Source organism: Epinephelus moara, chromosome 1, assembly GCF_006386435.1.
Source record: "Epinephelus moara isolate mb chromosome 1, YSFRI_EMoa_1.0, whole genome shotgun sequence".
In the NCBI taxonomy this organism is placed as follows: Eukaryota; Metazoa; Chordata; class Actinopteri; order Perciformes; family Serranidae; genus Epinephelus; species Epinephelus moara.
This window is the reverse complement of record NC_065506.1, coordinates 13,365,267-13,383,644: the sequence shown is the minus strand read 5'-3', so window position 1 is coordinate 13,383,644 and position 18,378 is coordinate 13,365,267. Positions and strand designations below refer to the sequence as shown.

Sequence of the window (18,378 nt, the reverse complement as noted above, 5' to 3'; positions counted from 1 at the left end):
TATGAGGTTGTGCCAATATAGAGATGGTTGTCAAAATTATGTTAAATATGTTTAATTATTGGCTTGGTCCCCTTTTCTGATGCCTTCAGAATCCACCTCTCTTTTTGTAAAACCTGGAGCAGTGTGGCGCCATTAAATGCTACCATAAGCCGAGTGAAACGTTCAGCCATGGTTCTCATATATCCACTGACAACCTGTCCGTACTGCCAGTACAATTAAATAACCACATATAATATTTCACAATTTTATTTACATAACTTAAAAAATGTCATTTACAGTGTTTGAAACAGATTAAAACTACCTGACACTGAAAACAGAAAACGTATTTACATGAAGTGAGAGGTGTGCACAATGGTGCCACACAGTATCAGGCTTAGAGTTTACAGTGTTAGTACACAGTTTTTCTTTTACCATGTGAAGAATGAAAGTGAGTGAGGGAAAATACCAGTTGTATACACAGGATATCTCCAATATCTCCAACACGGGAAACCACAAGTAACTGCAGTTTGCTAGTGCAACACATTTGAAGTGTTTCAATATTAGTCATGTACAAACATACACTGTGAGAGATTATTATCTCTGCGTCTCCCAAAACTTAGACTACATGTTGTGAGTAAGTGATGATATATATTATGGAAGAAGTTCTCGCCCCTGCACTTCTCTCTGGTTCTCTACCAGTTCCAGTTGCTGTTTGAAGATACAGTAGCTCTTACAAATTTACTTTACAACATGTGAAGTTTATCACTGAACTTTAACTTTCCAACATTTAAGCTTTTAAAAAGCCATCGTATCATTCATCTATCCCTTAAGGCAATGTTTTTACAGTAGTGGCCTGACTCAATGTGGGGAAAAATAAAGCACATGTAAAATAACCGTTGAACTCATCCACAAGACCAACTGTCTGTTGTCAATAGAAAATACCTGAACAATTTCCCTTCTGCATATTCATGCTTTCTTTCAGGACATAAATATTACCTCTCAGCATGTCTGCTGTGACTGGTATCCCCATGAAAAGCTCTGTAGCCATGGTTACCATTTGACCCCCCATTGACGCATTTACCTTGCAATAAGGAGGGAGCAACACATGCCTCCAAGGTGGCAGGATATCTGTGAAAGAACTGCTCCATGGGAAACCAAATCTATCTATGTATCAGTGTGACGGAGTCTGACCATCATTTAAGTCAAACCAACCAGATAGACGTGATGACTGGCTTCTCATCCCGCTGCACAGATCCATCTACAGAATCTCGACGGGAGACGGATACAGAACGATTGGGATTGATCTGATGGTTTGTGTGGGTAGAGACATCGTTGGTGTAATGAGGAAAACACTTCCTGCCTGTTAGCAGATGGGATGAAGACGTGTTGCACAGCGAGCTCGGGCAAGCAAACGTGCCAAGAACACAGCATCTCAGATCTTCAATCTTTGAGAGTGAAGCGGTGTGAAGGGGAAGAGAGCACAAACCATCCAGCCATGTCTCCAAAACTTCAGATATAGAGAGAACCGTCAGCTGGTCCCACATAACCAACCCCTATCAGAAGAACGTCTATCAATGTCCAAATGCCCAGGCCTCCAAAGCTGAACAGTTTGCCCAGACCCTCTCTCCATTGGCCCAGATAAAACCGATCAGCCCCAAAGCCGCCAAGAGTAATGCTGCAGACGGACATGAGAGAAAAACACAGAACAAAGTTAGAGATGCTATTAGAGCACACATCCTGATTCACATTGATTTTTGTACAATGTTTCAAGCATCTAAGCAAGTCATAACTCTGGACATACTAGAAGCAGGTTTTACCTGAGTGCTAATGCTGTCGACCATTTGTATCCTCCAGTCCAGTTACAAAATAAACGTTTCTGAAAACGTCTTTTACCTGCAGACGGAAAAAATAAACATTAAGTGGAAACAGACAGTGGTCCTGAAGTTCAAAAGTTTTCACAAATTGAGAAGACCACAATAATATTTCAGGAGTTCTGAGAGTTCAACATGACAAAAGTGAGTAATTGATAAACACATGATCATTTGTGGGGTAGAGTATTCCTTTAAGACTTGTCATTAAAGCTGCAGTAGGTAGAAAGCCTGAAAACGGTTGATTTTTGAGTCTCATCTGAGTTAGGATTCGTTCGTCTCCGCCCTGAGCCCCTCCTACCAGACGAGCACGCGAGTATTTTATCCTACTTGGTTCTATTTCTCCTTCTCTGGGAGCCTCGGCTCTCCCTCACCGCGCAGCAGCCCGCCCCATCCCTCCCTCGCGGCCCCGCACATATACCCCCGAGGCTCGGCTCTCCCTCTCCGCGCAGCAGCCCTCCCCATCCCTCCCTCGCGGACCCGCACATACTCCCGAGCCTCGGCTCTCCCTCACCGCACAGCAGCCCGCCCCGCACATACCCCCAAGGCTCGGCTCTCCTCCGTGGAGAGCCCTCGGCTCCGCTCCCCCGGCTGACCCTTGCGCCCTCCGGCCGGGCCCAGCCCCATTTCACCCTTCCCCTCCCTCCGGGGCTCTGGGGCACCGAGTTCTGTCTTCCTTTTTTTTGGGTTATTTAGCCGTGTAGGCAGTTGCTGTGCTGGAATAGCTATTTTACCTGGTGCACTGTTCGCCATTGCCGCTTGCTCTCCCCTTCTGCTGGCGGCACGGGAACGCGCATATGCAGTAGAACAGCCAATAGGAACGCAGCGGTCTGAGCTGACCTTTGATTGGTTGATGCACATCGGCATGATACTGATTCTTTAGAGGCTGAACACAGAGCCTCGGTGAGGTGCAGAAACCTATTGTTTGTCTCAGACCACTTGATTTACATTATGCTTAGAGGATATTATACAATTTTTACTCAATTATACCAAAACAATGTTGCCTACTGGAGCTTTAAGTTGCTAAGAGCACCTTTAAAAAAATGCTGAAAACTTAATCAACACAATGGGTGGGACAGGTCTTCTGTTTCATTAATTAACTTGCAACGTCCACCAAAATGGGCTGACAAGTAACAGGTCAGCTGGTGGCAAAAAATTATAAAAATACTTTTTTGGGGATGTATAAATACCGCTGCCAAAGTAGTTAATTGTCATAGACAAAATATAGTACACACTACGTATTTGCTCGATTTATAGCTGGTGATGATTTGTATGGTAGACCTTAAGACAGCAATAAGAAATAGGACTGAAAACTGTATGATCATAATTATTCAACAATATTATTTTTAGATCGCATTAATCAACTAACAGACAGCCAAACCCTGCATAGGAAACTGAATGGTATCCATGCATGGCTAACAATTCACATTTTTGCTCTCAGCAGAAGGGTCACTTTGTACATTTTAACTGAGAATATCTGTAAATATCTAATTTCCCAAAACAGCTATGTCTACAGTGCCTGACTGAGACACAGTTGCCCCACTGAAGGCAAATACATCAAGCAGGCTTTACAGCAGAGCCTTTATCATACCTAAACAATGCACATGTTCTAACACGTCACAGGTGGCGTTGTAGCGCTTGCGTGGGCAGGACACTGTCATACAGTTGGTGGAGTTTGAGCAGCGATACTCGGCGGGGTCCAGCTGCCAGCAGAACTGACAGGTCATGGAGAGGGAGAAGTTGGTTTGCTGCTGTCCCGACTCTCCCTACAAAAAAACAAAACAAAAACCACGTCATCAATACATAGATATTCGCATGTTAAAGCACCGCAGCTGTTTCTTTACATCACTAATATTCTCACCACATGCAACCACGTATCTTGGGGACTTCTGTCAAGCAATGTTTAGATCACTCTCAGTTTCATGGCAACAACAAGCACAACATGACTTTATGAGCCATGTTTCATTTCCCTTTTCATCAGTCAGCTAAACAAGGTCTAGACTTCTGAGTGAAAATCTTCCACTCTTACACTTTGCTGCATGGATCTATCACAAGATTAACTGCTACTCACTATACAGTGAACTCCTTTTTTGGGTTTACAAGTGAAGGATGCTGGTTTCTTGTAGGTGCAGTTGTGATGGTAATTGCAGTGCATGCAATCTGCTGGCAGGCGACTACACTCCCCCCCACTAGGACACTTGGAAGTGTAGCTCTCTTCATCTGCGGGAGACACTGCAAAAAAAGAAAACATTAGGTAACAGATGTTTTTCTCCATTTCTAGCTAGAATAATCAATGTAATGTAACACAGCTTTGATGCAAATTAATTTATGACTTTATGTCTGGGAGCATTAATGGGTGTGGCAATACACTTGTCACTACATTACTCTAAGTTTTGAAATGACTAATGCTCTGCACTCAACAGAAAGGCCAACTTGAGCAAGGCCATACATTCCTGTTTTTTCTACCTCAAGGCTGCCTGCTAACCAGCAAAGAATAAGATGTAGTTCTATTGAAAACACGTCAAAGCCTAGCCCTAGACAACAAAAGAGCATTATTCTCTTTGAATTGACGTAGGAGGGTAAGAGAGAAAATACGATTTTATGTTGAAAACCTAAAATATAAACAGAGAAAATACATCTGAAAATTGACCAGCCCTGCCTAGATTAGCTGCTATTTCTCTGCTCTTGTTTATATGTAATAACATAGACAAATTAAGTTTTAGGAAGATAGCTACTGTATCACATTACAGAGGTTACATTACCAGAATACTGACATATATCTGCACTGATTTGCTGTTTATAATCTTGGGTTGTGTGTGAGGAATCCCTTTCTATTACGTCGCACACCCCTTTTGTTGGAAAATGCTCTCAGGGTCTGTATGTATGATTTCAAATAATCAAATCATTGAAATGTCAACATGTTATGTCTAGTTAGTGCTTTATTTCTTTGTAGGTATAAAGACACAATCTGAGAGTAGGTCCCTTGATGTGTTCAAGAGAAACTCTAGCTCCAGGTTACAGTCAGTATGAGTAATGTTGCTCTATAACTTAAGAGTTTACCTGAGGCTGCTGCAGGGACCACTGGGCTGGTGATGACAGGCCCATGCTGGGCATCTCTGGTGTAGTGAGGGTCCTGGCCAACATGAGGAGAGCTCAGGTAGCCTGACAAAAAACCGCCAATGAAGAGGATATAGTTCATCACACTGCTATAACCGTGGTTATAAAACCTAATAACGTTAACTTACATACAATACGTAACTTATTGTGCTGACTATGGTTAAGTGATTACCACTAAAGTTTAGCGTGTTCCAGGACAGACACGCCAGTAACGTACGGTTGAATATAACTCAGACACCTGGTACATGTTTAAGTCGTTAAATAGGATTCTATTGTAATTAAACATCAAACGTTAAGCTAAGCTAATCACCGAGACGTTGACTGGCTCGTGACACTTCTTGCAGATTAGCAGAGGCAGCAAATTGTTAGCTGTCATGTATTGTAAATTAAACAGTATATAATTAACCACACATGTCTGCTAACGTTATATGAGACAAACAACTGTTAAATCAGCGCTACTATCACAGCATCCTGTGTTTTCATTGCTAACTAGCTAGGTGCACTGGTGTTAGCTCGCTAGCTAGCCAGTTGCTAACTTAGTGGATGGAAGCTAACGTTAGTATGCTAACGACAAAACGTTTACACGCGAGTCAGGCTGGTTTAACCTGTAAATGTCCACGTAACATACCGTTAACACACTGTAAGACCAGGTCCAGCAACAAAACGGAAACTATTCCGAAGGTTTTGAAGCACCGTCCTCGGTCCGGTCTCCAAATCTGACAGATAGTGGCCATTGTTGCAGACAGTAAAGTGAGCCTATGCTGCATTCAAGTGATGTAGGGAAAAAACAGAACGTTAGCGATCCTCTGCTAGTCTGAGGCAAGGGGACTGCTCGCTTTTTTCTTTGGTTGTATGGTCAAAGCCCCGAAGATGGAAGAAATACTCAGCTGACACTAACTGATCCATTCACATACGTCTTAGATTAGATCTGCACTTCGCAAATAACAATAAACCACGTTGTTGTCACTTCGAAATACCATTTTACCAGGATACTATTGAGTTTTTGTGCCATCTTTCTGATGACTATGAATGCAGCACAAAGAGTAGTACAACTTCCTGTTTCCCATCTTTTACGCCCACTGTACTCCTCCTGTAATGATGTCACATTTCATTTGGCGTTTGAAGGATATTAATTCTGTAGAGTGACACTAAATGTCTTCTCATGCGCACAAAAGCACTAATATGGAAACAGGAAGTAGGAGAGAAATAAATTTTACTGTCTGACACTGTCATATGTTCCTGATCTGTTCCTACATGCTGAAAAAAGGATGTGGCTCTGTATTGCTCAATAGATAATAAAAAAAACCACCTGCTTAGTTTCAAGACATTTCTTTGGAATGAGTAAACCTATTCCTGGAAGGCTGCATGTCTCTACAAAATAATCCTATTGCTGTTTATCATGACGTAATTCGTGTAAAAACACAATCTATTCTGATGTGAAAACAGAACAACAAAACACTCACATTCAGTAGATTTTTTTTTATTTCTGGGATTTCCCCACAGAGACAGACCTTTGTGACAAATCAGTGCCAAGTTCACAAAACCGTTATTATGACAATGATCACATTGTTTCCCTTAATTACCAAGTGACTTCCAATACCGACAGGCTTTAATTACTTCCACAAACTTGTCCATTTCCATCCTTCATACATGATCAGTGGGCATTTCTGAGTTGTTTTGTAGCCATTCATCACATTTGCTTACAGAAAATCATCTCATCATTTCCTCTGTTTGATTTCGGCTCTATGTACTACACCTTCACTGTACCATCTTTACATGTCCCATCACTTGTCCCCTCACTGCTCATCTAGCTGTAGCTGAGCAATTCCAACGCAAAAGTCTGGATTGTTCTTTATCTTGATCAGAACTCCTCCTCCGCGTTTGGACAGCGGCACTGTTTGAGCAGGGTCAAGCGTGCCAGCACCTCGGCCACCGACAGCTCTCCGTGGACTTTGTTGTCTCTCGTGCGCACATTGACGCCGTTAGTCATCTTCTCCTTCTCTCCAACCACTGCCAAGACACAAGAAGACACAACAGCTTGATATGGGCCAAGTCACACCACACACAGCTACCCTAACACATTCCCTGTTTTGTGCCGCTCACTTCAACAACTGTGGGTGGTTAGCCAGCTTGGAGGTCCATTTGCTTTGTAGTCAGCCAATTAAGAAGGTTTATTTTGAGTCATTATTATTCTCAAAATGAATTCACTGACAACCCCACAGTTAAAAAAAAAGAACAAAACATTCGATTGATCATTTTTGAAAACATCTTGTTTTGATTTCCGAATGCTTATTAACAAAATCTACTGTTGTAACTGCAGATGGATTTTAAAGTCTGCAGTGCTTCTGCTGAAACAATAATGTAACATTGATAAAACTAAAAGCATAAATTATGAAAAAATGCATTATAAAATGGATAATATGGACTAAAAACATGCAAATTAATGAATACACTCATTTCATTAAACATGCTTTAGATGCCTTATCCTCACAGAGGCTGTTGTACTAATCCTCAAGTTTTGCTATGATGTGGTCCTTTACATTTACCTGAATAAATAAATCAATTAAATTAAATAAAAAAAAACACCAATTAAATGTGATTGAAGGCAACCCTGAAAGCAACAAAAACTGGGGTGAAAATGTAATCAGTGGTCAGTCAGTGCTCCGAAATGACATAAGGCGGTAGATTTTCTCACCAAGAATGAAGTTATACTGGGCCAACTGAGCATTACGGATTTTCTTATTTAGAAGACAGCTTGAATCCAGGTCAGCATCTGCCATGAAACCAGCTTCTGTAAACTGTTTGCACACCTGACAGGTGGGGGAAAAAAACAGTTTTTGTTTCAGTGTTATACAAATCTGAATGCCACAGATAATTATTGTCTGCACTCATATGATTGCACTTAAATGTGGTCAAGATAGGGAAGTGGAAGACATACCCTCTTGGCGTAATCCTCACAAGAGGGGTTGACAGGCACTAACATCACCTGACGTGGAGAGAGCCACAGAGGCCTATCGGAGGGAAAGACAGAAAGTAATGAAACAGTCGTCACAATGATATACAGGTGTGATAACTTTACCAGTGTCACTTCTCCCTGACGAAAAGGAACCAATAGGTGAAATCTTTATGGAATGGGGATGTTGAAATGATGCCAGAAAGTAGAGAGGACATTATGGTTAAAATGTTATGAACAATACAGTGGGTAGTTTGGCCCTCCAATGAGACTGCATGTCACACACAATCACCCTAAAGATTTGTATTAGAATACAAAATATTTAAAGTAATTACATCTGAACACATGAGACAGATCAAAGCAGTGGGCCATATCAGCATTGAGAATCATGGTTTATTTTCTTTTTTATTATTTTTTTTAATTGTAGCTCTTCAAAGCAAAACAGCAACCAGGAAGCAGCTCACCATTTCCCTGCATAGTTCTCGGTGAGAATGGCAATCATCCTCTCCACTGAGCCCAGGATGGCACGATGGATGATGACAGGTCGCGCTTTGTCATCCCCATCCTTCCTGTAAGACATTGCATCAGAGAGAATATCAAAAGGTTTCTGTGAAATGTGTCACTATGACTGTAAACAAGACTTAATCTTTCATATCTATTATTGCAATATTTGTCTCTATGATTATCCTTATTCATCTATCTATCTTTACAAATTGAAGTTTCTGGAGAGGTAATAAATCAACCTGCCACCTGCTCAACGAGCTTAAATTTGCATGCATCTCTTAACCTCTTAAACAAACAGCTCCTTGAAACACAGCGCGCAAGCTGAGACATTTTATTCAGGACAGGATTAACATACAACCCTTGGTGCTGTAAAGCACACAGACTCAGCAGTGTGTCAATGTTTTGATTAGGTGACTCACCCCACAAAGGTCAGGTTGAAGCGGATAGGCAGCTGGAAGTCCAGCTGAATGGTTGCACACTGGTGGTAACGTCCAATTGCATCTTTGATCTTAATGTCAATCTGCGACAGCAAAGAAAACAACACAGGTTTACAGACCTCAGGGAAGTATTAAAATATTGTTGTGTTTGGCAGCAAATAAAGAAATGTTCTGACCTTAGGTCCATAAAAAGCCCCGTCTCCAGGGTTGAGTTTCCATGGCTCCCCAAACTCATTCAGGCTGCTCTCCAGTTGCTGTCAAACATGAGGCATATGTTAACATACACTTAAATCTAAACAATGGAAAGCATTCACTGTGAAGCAGGCCATGTCATTCAGCAGTGCACAACTGAGGACAGAGCATCATTGCCTAATACACTTCTACATTTACATCATAAATGGTGCCCTTATGCAATTTACAACTGTACAAAATGAATGACAGAGATCAAGTCAAACAAATGAGCAATATCTTTTGACACACCTCCTACATAAATTCAAGGAAGTTCACAGTGACTCAGGTCTGACACTATAACTGAAGCTTCATCTTTATGCACACATTCAGCTGCAATAACAACTTGATCAGCTTCCAGATTTTTTATGCTCTAGTAATTTCATAAAAAAACTGCATTGAAATGAAATGTTGTTTCCTAACTATCAGGCTGCAAAAATCACATAAACATGAATCTAAAACAGACATCCCAGTCTATAATTTCTTACGCAAGATTTTAAACACAAACGTGACGGTGACTGCATTTTAGTCTGTGCCACCAAAGCAGGGTCTAATACCATAAATTGTGATTGTCAAACACTTAATTTCCTGCATTCTGGTGAACTTGTATGCATAACATTTGAGCCTTTTTTGCATCAGTTTATGAAAGAAATGTCACAGTACTTCCTGCTTCAACCATACATAGTTGATTATTCTTCTTTCTGTTTTCTGGTTGATACCTTTTGCCACCACCAAATGGATGTGTTCTAACTACTGAGGGGAATTTGTCCCTTGCAGCATCCACCACTGTAAAATGGAGTGGACAAAACTTAACCAACACCTCTTAATATAACAGGCTTACAGTCCAGTACAAAACTACTTCAGTGCAATCCATGTTTGGTAAAACTTGGATTACATTCAGTAGCAGGAGGAGGCATTATTGGTGAAACTATTTAACCTAAGCTAAACTGTCTTAATTAACAGGTTACATGTATTTTTTTTTAAACATTTCAATTTATCATAGATGTGAAATTGAAGTGCAATTAAAGCCTCACACACTCTGTGCTTTCGGCTTTGGAAAGAACCTGATGTTCAGACTTTGTCCCGTGTGCAGAGAGAGCTTATTTAAAATATATAATTATATTTTTTCATACAGAAGTGACTTTGAGGCTTCCTCTTATTTGATGTGACATTTATTTGGACAGCATAATGGCATGTTGGAAATTCTTTAAAATATAAAAAGGATGCTATTATCCTACATTTAAGGGTTGATGTGCAATTACATTTATGGTTTTGCATTGGCATACTAACCTAAAAACAATCTAACTAACCTAAAAACAATCTAACCCCGGCCTGTTGGCCAGCCCCTGCCTAGAAGACAAAGTCAGATCATCATCTGCTGAGTATTTACCAGAATTCGTCTGGTACCTGGAGTTCATTTTCCACCATAAATCATCACTACAATGCATGATGCAGTATACCTTCTCAGCCTGAGTCCACACAGCGATGTCACCCAGGTATTTCTCTGGACGAGTGGAGAGGTGGAGCTGGAAGGAGAATCCAAACACATCATAAACACAGCGGAGGAAGTCCAGGCAGCCCTTCATCTCTGACTCGATCTGTAGAAAAACAACAAAAAAATAGAAAAGATGATTCAGAATTGAAAGAAATGACGCACAGTAAGTTGGAACTTGTTTTTTTTTTCTAAACACATGTTCAAAGACTTTATAATTGTCCCACTTGTGTAACAACCCTCAAAAATGCTGACAACTATTGATGTGGTCACCTGATCCATCGTGCAGAAAATGTGAGCGTCATCCTGCTGGAAACGCCGCACTCTGGTCAGCCCAGTTAGTGTTCCTGACAGCTCATTTCTGTGAAGGACCCCGAAGTCTGCCAGCCTCAGAGGAAGCTCCCTCCACGAGCGAGGCCTGTGGCTGTACATTAGACTACAGGACAACCAGAGAACAGGAAATCAAATGACACGCAACACCCATCAAATACTGTATATGCTGTTTGATTTACAACATTTAGGAGACACTTCAAATGTTTACTCTCTCAGAGATCTAAATTTACCAGTGCCCTGGGCAGTTCATGGGCTTGAGGGCAAAGATGTCATCTTCCACAGGGAAGGAGAACATATTTTCGCTGTAGTGTTGCCAGTGGCCAGATGTCTCCCACAGTTTGCTGTTATAGATGTTGGGGGAGGCTACTTCCTGAAACCCTCTTCTCCAGTACTCATCCTTGAAAAACAAGAAAACCACATGAACAAGGCAAACACGCCAGCTGGACTGTACAGGTACTTTGTTGAGCTGAGCTGAGTCATGACTTCTGGCACGAATCTGGCGCTACTGCAATGGAAATCTGATCCTGTGGGTTTTGTTTATCCGCTTGTTTTCCTTAAGCAAAAACATTTTTATGTCCAGTTGAGCTGTTTTGCAGCCAACAGTGGAGGACTGTTGTTACTGGAAGGATTTTGACTGTGAATATGTGGAGCTGAGTATGAAGCTTAAAAACATCATGCATGCTCAGCTTCACCTGAATAGATACTGTACAATTTAGCAGAAAAAGAGAAAAAAAAACTTGAATGTCACGTGCTTAGTGGTGACTGACTGCTTCTTATCCACTGCAATCATAAGAAGCCACCCTCGAGCATATGAAATTTTCTTCAACCTGCACAGCAGGCTTTTTTTTCTTTTTTTTTTTTAACTTTTTACACAGTGATAACAGACTGAAGTGACGTGATAATGATCTTGCACTGTTTCTGTGCGATATATGTGAGGTCTCCTTGGCTTGGTCTGCTGTGTTGGTGTGTGCTGTGAAAGTCTTCAAGATGTCGACACATCTCCGCAGGGACGTCACAGAGAGTCACACTAAAGTTTGCTCAACTAGCGACAAGACTGCGGTCTGCTCTTAACAGGGAACTTCTGCCCACTCTAACTATCACTTATACTGATTACCAAATGTGAAAATTTGGTGGCTTCCCAAACACTACCTTGTCTTAAAAGAATTTTTTTTTACTTCCATTCCACGAGGCCAGTCGCATGTATGACATATTACCCAGACTCATACTTCACTTTATGATGTTCAGTTTGTCACGTATTTGATGCTTGATTGAAAAACCTTTGAAAAGCTCAGGCCACGATGCAGACTTTAAGCAGCAGCAATCAGAACTAGCCTGAGCTATTCTGAGGCTCTGAGCAGAATTTGAACTGACTGAGCTGAACTAAAATATTCAGGTAACCACTACGCTCACAGCTTATCTTGGAGCTCCATGGTGATTGCATGTTTTGCAGAAGTTAAGGGTTAGTGGTCTGCATGTCAATGAGCTGGCAGTCACTACAAGTTCACTGGAAACGTTTTACATAGCTTGAGCCTCAGCACCTCTGGAGTACTTCTTGACTCAAACTCCTGAATGGAAATCCCCTAAATAAGCATTTCTAACCAAATTATGAAAGAGACATGTTTTCCAGAATCACTAAAAAAAGAGCTTCCTTTGTTAAGTTCACAATAAATATTTTGTATCAATTTGAAAACAATACAGTGAACTGTAGGATTAAAGACAAACATTTAAACACAATAAAACAGCCCCAAATAACCAATGGTGATCAAAGTCTTCACCTCAAAATCTTTATATTTCTTGAGCTGTACTTACTCATTTTGATGTTGATAGCAATGATATAATACATGCAAATGAATATCAATATACTAATTGTAACTTACAGTGAAGCTTTAAATAAAAAAGCAGACTCTTAAAGAAGTAGGGGATCATTATCTGAAGGCTTGTGCAGTTTAGAATGAACCTCAGCAAATATACAGTAAATAAAAGAAGCACTCGTACCCTGATGAACTCAGAGAGTGTGTTGTAGATGTAGGCTCCGTGTGGCATGAAGAAACAGCTGCCAGGGCTGAGATCATGGAAGAAGAACAGCTCCTGATCCTATAAAGCACACAAAAAAATATAGCTATGTTTTCATGATTTCACATATTCTTATTATCTGCAGCTACACAAGCAAGAAGCACTTCCATAGACAGTGGGGAGTTTTACAACCATCACACAGCAGACCACCTGCGAACGACTGACCGCCTAAAAGAGGTCAACAGAATCAGAGTGGAGACACAGGGAGAGATGGTGGACCCTGGTAGCTGGCAAAACAGGACAAACTGTTTCCTTATCTTATTAATTTACAACACTGTCAGCAGGTCCTGTGATATCTGTAACTACCCTGTGATGGTGAGTTTTCTTTTTAGGAGCAATGATACAAGTTGTCTCCTTGTGCATGAGTTTATAACACAGCCCCCACCTCACCTCTTTGTCTTTCCATCCTTATGAGCTACAGTAGATAATCACTGAAGAACCAATCACATCTTCATAACAGAGCAGCATGAATCCAACAGAATAAATACTATAATTATGGAACTGCTTTGTCATTTTCACTTTGATTTAATGAAATGAGACTTTGTAATGACGTGTCTCATTTCTGGAGACACCCTTGATCACAGAGGTTTTGAACGCGCAAGTAAATTGAAGTGTGGGATTAGAAGTTTGGCACATGTCTCAGAAATGTGACTTCAACAAGCAGGGCTTTTGTGAAAAGCTGACTGACTGATGTTTACAGTGCAGCGATAAAGCGAAACCATCTTCTGACAGATTGATTGGTACACTGGTTAAGCCTGAGATGAAACAAAGTGTTAAAACTAAGCAGACCAGGCTAGTTTGGAGGGAGAGATTTCCATGGTAACTTAGGCCTTACTTATCTAAACCTCCTTTATGAAACTGAATTACTGAAATAAGCCTGGTGTTAATAGAAATCTTGCTTTAGGAACACCCCTTTGGAGATATTTTTATATTTACACACCAGTGCTTTTATTTCCTCTCTACACATGTCAAAAGTGTCAAGTTCTAACATGTTTGGACAATTTTATTAAAGCGATATGTCAGAGACACAGACGGATCCCTGCTGGTGCAACTGATGGGATCTTTGTTTTTGGGTAATACAATTGGACTTGATCTAGAGGTTTTCAAAATGTTGTGCTTTCACGATACACTGTGCAAATGAGAGTCATCTTGGGATCATGCCACAGAGCACCATCTTTAAAACAACATGTCACTGTTGTCACCTCCCTCCAACTGGCCTCGGCAGCGATATCTTGACTCTCGCGTTTATTATGGATCAGTGTTGTTATCAGTGGTGATTGAGGTGCTGCCGTCTGCGTCTCCCATGCTGGGAAACCAGCTGGGGTGCTCAGATGACTCAGTTGCCCCATATGTGCCCATATGAAGAAACACAGCACCCTCTGCTGGTATAAAGCAGCAACATGATTTAGTGCCAAACAACTTTCACGTCCAAAACTGCGACAAAATTTGATCTGTGGGTGATGTTGTTAAATGATAAAATCCAGCTGATGAAGGTGGTCTATTCAAATCTAACACATTTATAAAGATACTTACAGGCAGATTCAACACAGGGCATTTGTGCCTTCAAAGACTTTGCCAACTTGGTTACATGAGGGGAATGACTTCAACTTTCCTAACCTCTGTGTAATGTTACATTTTGTTTCTATATTGTTGGATGTATGTTTACAGCTCATTTTTGCCTGGAAATTGTGATCCAAGTTCGTTTCAGGGTTTCACCACATCCATAAAACCACAAACCTAGACTCTCATGAGGAAAAACTCCTACAAAAACATCAAAGGAGATGTGTCAGCTGTCACGTTATACTGTACAATTACCAATCAAAATTCACTTTGTACTGGGTTTTAGTCTCTGGTTTTAGGCCTCAGCCGGCTGGGTGGGCCTAAACACGACCTGCCTACAGTGACTCACTTTGCCAATCTTGCGATGATCTCTGTTCTTGGCCTCCTCCTGAAAGCGTTCCCACTCCTTCAGCATCTTTGAGTCTGGGAAGGAAATCCCATAGATCCTCTGTAGAGTCTCCATGTCGGAGCGGCCCTCCCAGTAGGTTGAAGAGTTCTGACGACAGAGGTAGAAAAAATAGAGGAGCTACAAACTGGGAAGTGTAGTGAGAGGTAAAAATTGTTAAAATGCTAAAATTCCTTGTTTAAGTAGTCAGAAAAATTAAGGTAACAGATGACAACATTTGGGGAAAACATTATCTGAGAACATAAATTGGTATGGGACTTAAGGACTTTGGAAAAAAAACAAAACAATAGTAACATTTGATCCTTTGTGTATTTTTACATACCTTGTAGATCTTCATGGCCTTAATCTTGCCTGTGTGCCTGACATGGGGACCTCTGCACAAGTCAATCAAAGGCCCACATCTAACCAGGATTCATAAATTACACAAGTTAGTTTCACAAAGACCCCAAAATAACTCACACATCCTCTTAAAATAAAGATCTCCAATAATATTTCCTCTTCCTTCTCTGAAGCAACGTACCTGTAGACTGTAGTAGTGGGGGTTTTGACTTTCTCATTCAGAATGCGACACTTGAACTTGTTGTACTGTAAGATGCAAACCCCTTGGGTTAGTTAGAAATTATCCTGAGCAGAGGGAGTAATCTTCACATACGTTCACAACTTTTTTTGCCTTAATTTAAAGACTTCACTGTGTTTCTTTTGCCAAATATGAAATACATACATGCAAATAATAATAATAGGCAAGACTATATTAACCAGGCTATGCAAGTTTATGGCTAGAGAGCTTTGTTTGTGAAATAGCAATAATAGTTTTAAACTTTTCAAAGACTGGAAAACAAATACACAACAATTAAATCATAATTCACACAAGCAGAAAATCTCTGGCTTGATTCTCACCTTGAACATCTTCAACAGTGTCTCCTTGCTGATCTCAAGCCTCTCAAAGGGCTGTTTTTCTTTTACCACAGCTTTACACAAAGCCTCCAGGTCACCAAACTCATTGCTGGACACTCCCCTGAAAACAGGAAACATCTTCGGTTCATTACAAGCTCATTATCTGTGCTGCTCTGAGAAATAATCACGTTTGGCGTGATGATTCTGTGTTTCAGCTTAATACGTTTTAAAGGAAAAGACAGTTGCTTTTTTGCTGTGAGCACTTTTTTTGGCCAAACAAAGCAAAACCATCAAGCGCTGATTTGAAAAGATTAAGACTGGAATCCATTTTTATAGACTGATGTTTCAAAATTACACAATATTTCAGGAGAAAAAAAAGATCACATGTAAGAGCAGAGACAACACTGATAGTAAAAATACTTGCTCACTTCTGTCCATCCAGGAACATGTCATAGTAGAAACCATTCTCGATGGGTGGTCCATAACACAAACAACCTCCATAAAAATTCTCCATTGCCTCCCCCAGGATGTGAGCACTGGAGTGCCAATACACCTTGGACATGAGATCATGATGTAAATATTACTTCTTGACAAACAAACCCAAGACAGTTTAGTCAAATTAAACCAAGAACTGTGTTTGAACACTGTTGCTTGGACCTTTTTAATACATCAGACACCAAGCTAGGTTTATAACTAGTATAATTAGTATTAGTACATTACTGAAGATGATAAAAAGGAAAAAAGTGGCTTATTATTATTATTTTTTTTTATTAAATCACTTTAAAAGTTGTCTGTACTCACAGCCTGAGCATCCTCATTGTCAAAGCGCAAGATCTCAAGAGAGCAGTCCTGCTCGAGGGGTCTGTCCAGGTCCCAAAGCTCCCCATTCACCCGAGAAATCACAGCGTTGTCAGCCAGGCCCTGGCTGAAAGATCAAGTGTCAGAAATTTGCCTCAGACATGCTGTGTCCAAACTTAACAGAATAATTTCTATAATCATAATGAAGAGAAAGTTTGAGAACAATATTGGAAAAAAGGCATGTGTCTGTAGACAATCTGGCGTTTTGTGGGAAAATAATAAATCATATTGATCATATTGGCGGCCATGTATTGATGATACAGTGGTTGGCTGAACATTAGTTGATCTGGCCAGCTGTTTATGTACAAACCTGATATCACAAGCCAACTGGTATGGTGTGGTGACCCAAGCTTTGGCCTCCACCTTACGTCCGTCTGGCAGCTCCACAGTAATGGCCTTGTTCTGTGCAGCTTTCTTTGCCAGCAGGGCATCACTCTCCCTCTTCAGCTCCCCATAGAGGCTGAGGCGCTCTGCAACAAATCCAGGCAATGGCTTGTGCTATAGTGGGGAAATATATTGAAAAAACAAAGTCAATAAATTGCCTACACTTTAAATGCATTTAAAAGGAAATCAAGCATGACCATAGTTTACATGTGGGAACGATAGGGACCATAGCAAAAACATTTGTTCTGTGCTTTTATTTTCTATGTTTTTTAATAATCACCTCTTTCACAGCTCCACTTCCTTGTCCCTTATCCTGCTTCTTCTCTTTCTTGTTCCTGTCAGCTGGTTTGGTATCCGGGGTTGCCACCTGTATGCAAACACAAAGGGGTGTGTGTGTGCATGTGTATGTTACACTTACAACAAGCTTTTATCACTATTTCTGTCTGAGTCACATTATCAGGATGTTACAAAGCCAGTGAACATGTCCAGTATACAAGCTGTGAACACACTATGACACTGAGTGGAGCAGCTATTTCTGGATATGGTGTGGTGTGGTTTGTCATTTGGTTTCACTGGACAGGGGCCCGTTACTCATTGCCTCACTACTACTCACTACCATCATCAAATTACATATTTAAACTGGGTAATATCTTCTGTCACGGTCTTTATTGCTACCTTTTTATCGGCTTGGTTGTTTGTCTGCTGCTTATTGCTGGTGTTTTTCTCCGGAGCTTTGACACACTTCACTCCTTGTGGTTTCTTGCCCTGCGCCTCCTCCAGCGCCAGCTCCGCCTGCAGACCCCGCCGGAGGTGCAGTAGCCGGTATTGTAGCTTCTCATTCTCGGCCCGCAGGCTCTCCAGCTCCGGGGAGACCCCTGTAACACCGCCGGCGTCTAGACCACGGCTTAATCCATCCCGGAGAGTGCAGACTTCCTTAGTGAGGAGCCGAATTTGCTCCTCCTGGCTGGCCAAGCGTGCGGCCAAGCACTCCGCCATTTTTAAATGACCCCTCGATGACAGCTAACTTCCGGTGAGGGCTTTTGAAAATAAAACCACATGAAACAATGTAATATAATAGGCCTTTTTTTTTATTTTTCAAAAAATTAATAAAGAATGTCCTACAAATCGAAATTAGAGTAGATACGCATAAATATGTATATTGCTTATGATATGAGTGTCAAAATAAGACTAAAGCGAATGTCAAGTCACATTTTAGTAGACGAGTGAACATATTTCTAACGTTATCTGACAGGATATTACTTAGTTAAAGTTATGAATTATTACGCTATTAT

The 18,378-nt window shown here is 40.9% G+C and overlaps 2 protein-coding genes across 2 annotated transcripts; both read right to left on the bottom strand.

Moving 5' to 3' along the window:
- Positions 1 to 230: 230 nt before the first annotated feature.
- tm2d3 (TM2 domain containing 3) lies at positions 231 to 5,761 on the bottom strand. The gene is made up of 6 exons (XM_050071499.1): positions 5,593 to 5,761; positions 4,908 to 5,009; positions 3,919 to 4,079; positions 3,439 to 3,613; positions 1,797 to 1,872; positions 231 to 1,654 (listed from the first exon to the last, which is right to left on the bottom strand). The coding sequence occupies exons 1-6, from the start codon at positions 5,729 to 5,731 to the stop codon at positions 1,489 to 1,491; spliced, it is 819 nt and encodes a 272-aa protein (XP_049927456.1). The 5' UTR covers positions 5,732 to 5,761; the 3' UTR covers positions 231 to 1,488.
- A 667-nt stretch (positions 5,762 to 6,428) lies between these two features.
- Positions 6,429 to 18,110, bottom strand: tars3 (threonyl-tRNA synthetase 3). The gene is made up of 19 exons (XM_050071250.1): positions 17,762 to 18,110; positions 17,367 to 17,453; positions 17,013 to 17,200; positions 16,646 to 16,769; positions 16,273 to 16,397; positions 15,848 to 15,965; positions 15,471 to 15,535; positions 15,273 to 15,351; positions 14,894 to 15,040; positions 12,907 to 13,005; positions 11,142 to 11,308; positions 10,852 to 11,014; positions 10,547 to 10,684; positions 9,035 to 9,112; positions 8,841 to 8,941; positions 8,382 to 8,486; positions 7,903 to 7,975; positions 7,660 to 7,774; positions 6,429 to 6,974 (listed from the first exon to the last, which is right to left on the bottom strand). The coding sequence occupies exons 1-19, from the start codon at positions 18,080 to 18,082 to the stop codon at positions 6,826 to 6,828; spliced, it is 2,442 nt and encodes an 813-aa protein (XP_049927207.1). The 5' UTR covers positions 18,083 to 18,110; the 3' UTR covers positions 6,429 to 6,825.
- Between the last annotated feature and the right edge of the window lie 268 nt (positions 18,111 to 18,378).

What these genes read in the sequence shown, in the direction of transcription:
- tars3 (XM_050071250.1), bottom strand. Translation starts at nt 18,082, where the DNA reads ATGGCGGAGTGCTTGGCCGCACGCTTGGCCAGCCAGGAGGAGCAAATT. An exon ending in ATGAACTGCCCAGGGCACTG is followed by an intron (nt 11,015 to 11,141) that starts GTAAATTTAGAT and finishes GTTGTCCTGTAG; the next exon opens with TCTAATGTACAGCCACAGGC. An exon ending in TTTTCTGCACGATGGATCAG is followed by an intron (nt 10,685 to 10,851) that starts GTGACCACATCA and finishes GTTTTTCTACAG; the next exon opens with ATCGAGTCAGAGATGAAGGG.
- tm2d3 (XM_050071499.1), bottom strand. Translation starts at nt 5,731, where the DNA reads ATGCAGCATAGGCTCACTTTACTGTCTGCAACAATGGCCACTATCTGT. An exon ending in AAAAAGGAGTTCACTGTATA is followed by an intron (nt 3,614 to 3,918) that starts GTGAGTAGCAGT and finishes GTTTTTTTGTAG; the next exon opens with GGAGAGTCGGGACAGCAGCA. An exon ending in AGAACATGTGCATTGTTTAG is followed by an intron (nt 1,873 to 3,438) that starts GTATGATAAAGG and finishes TTCCGTCTGCAG; the next exon opens with GTAAAAGACGTTTTCAGAAA.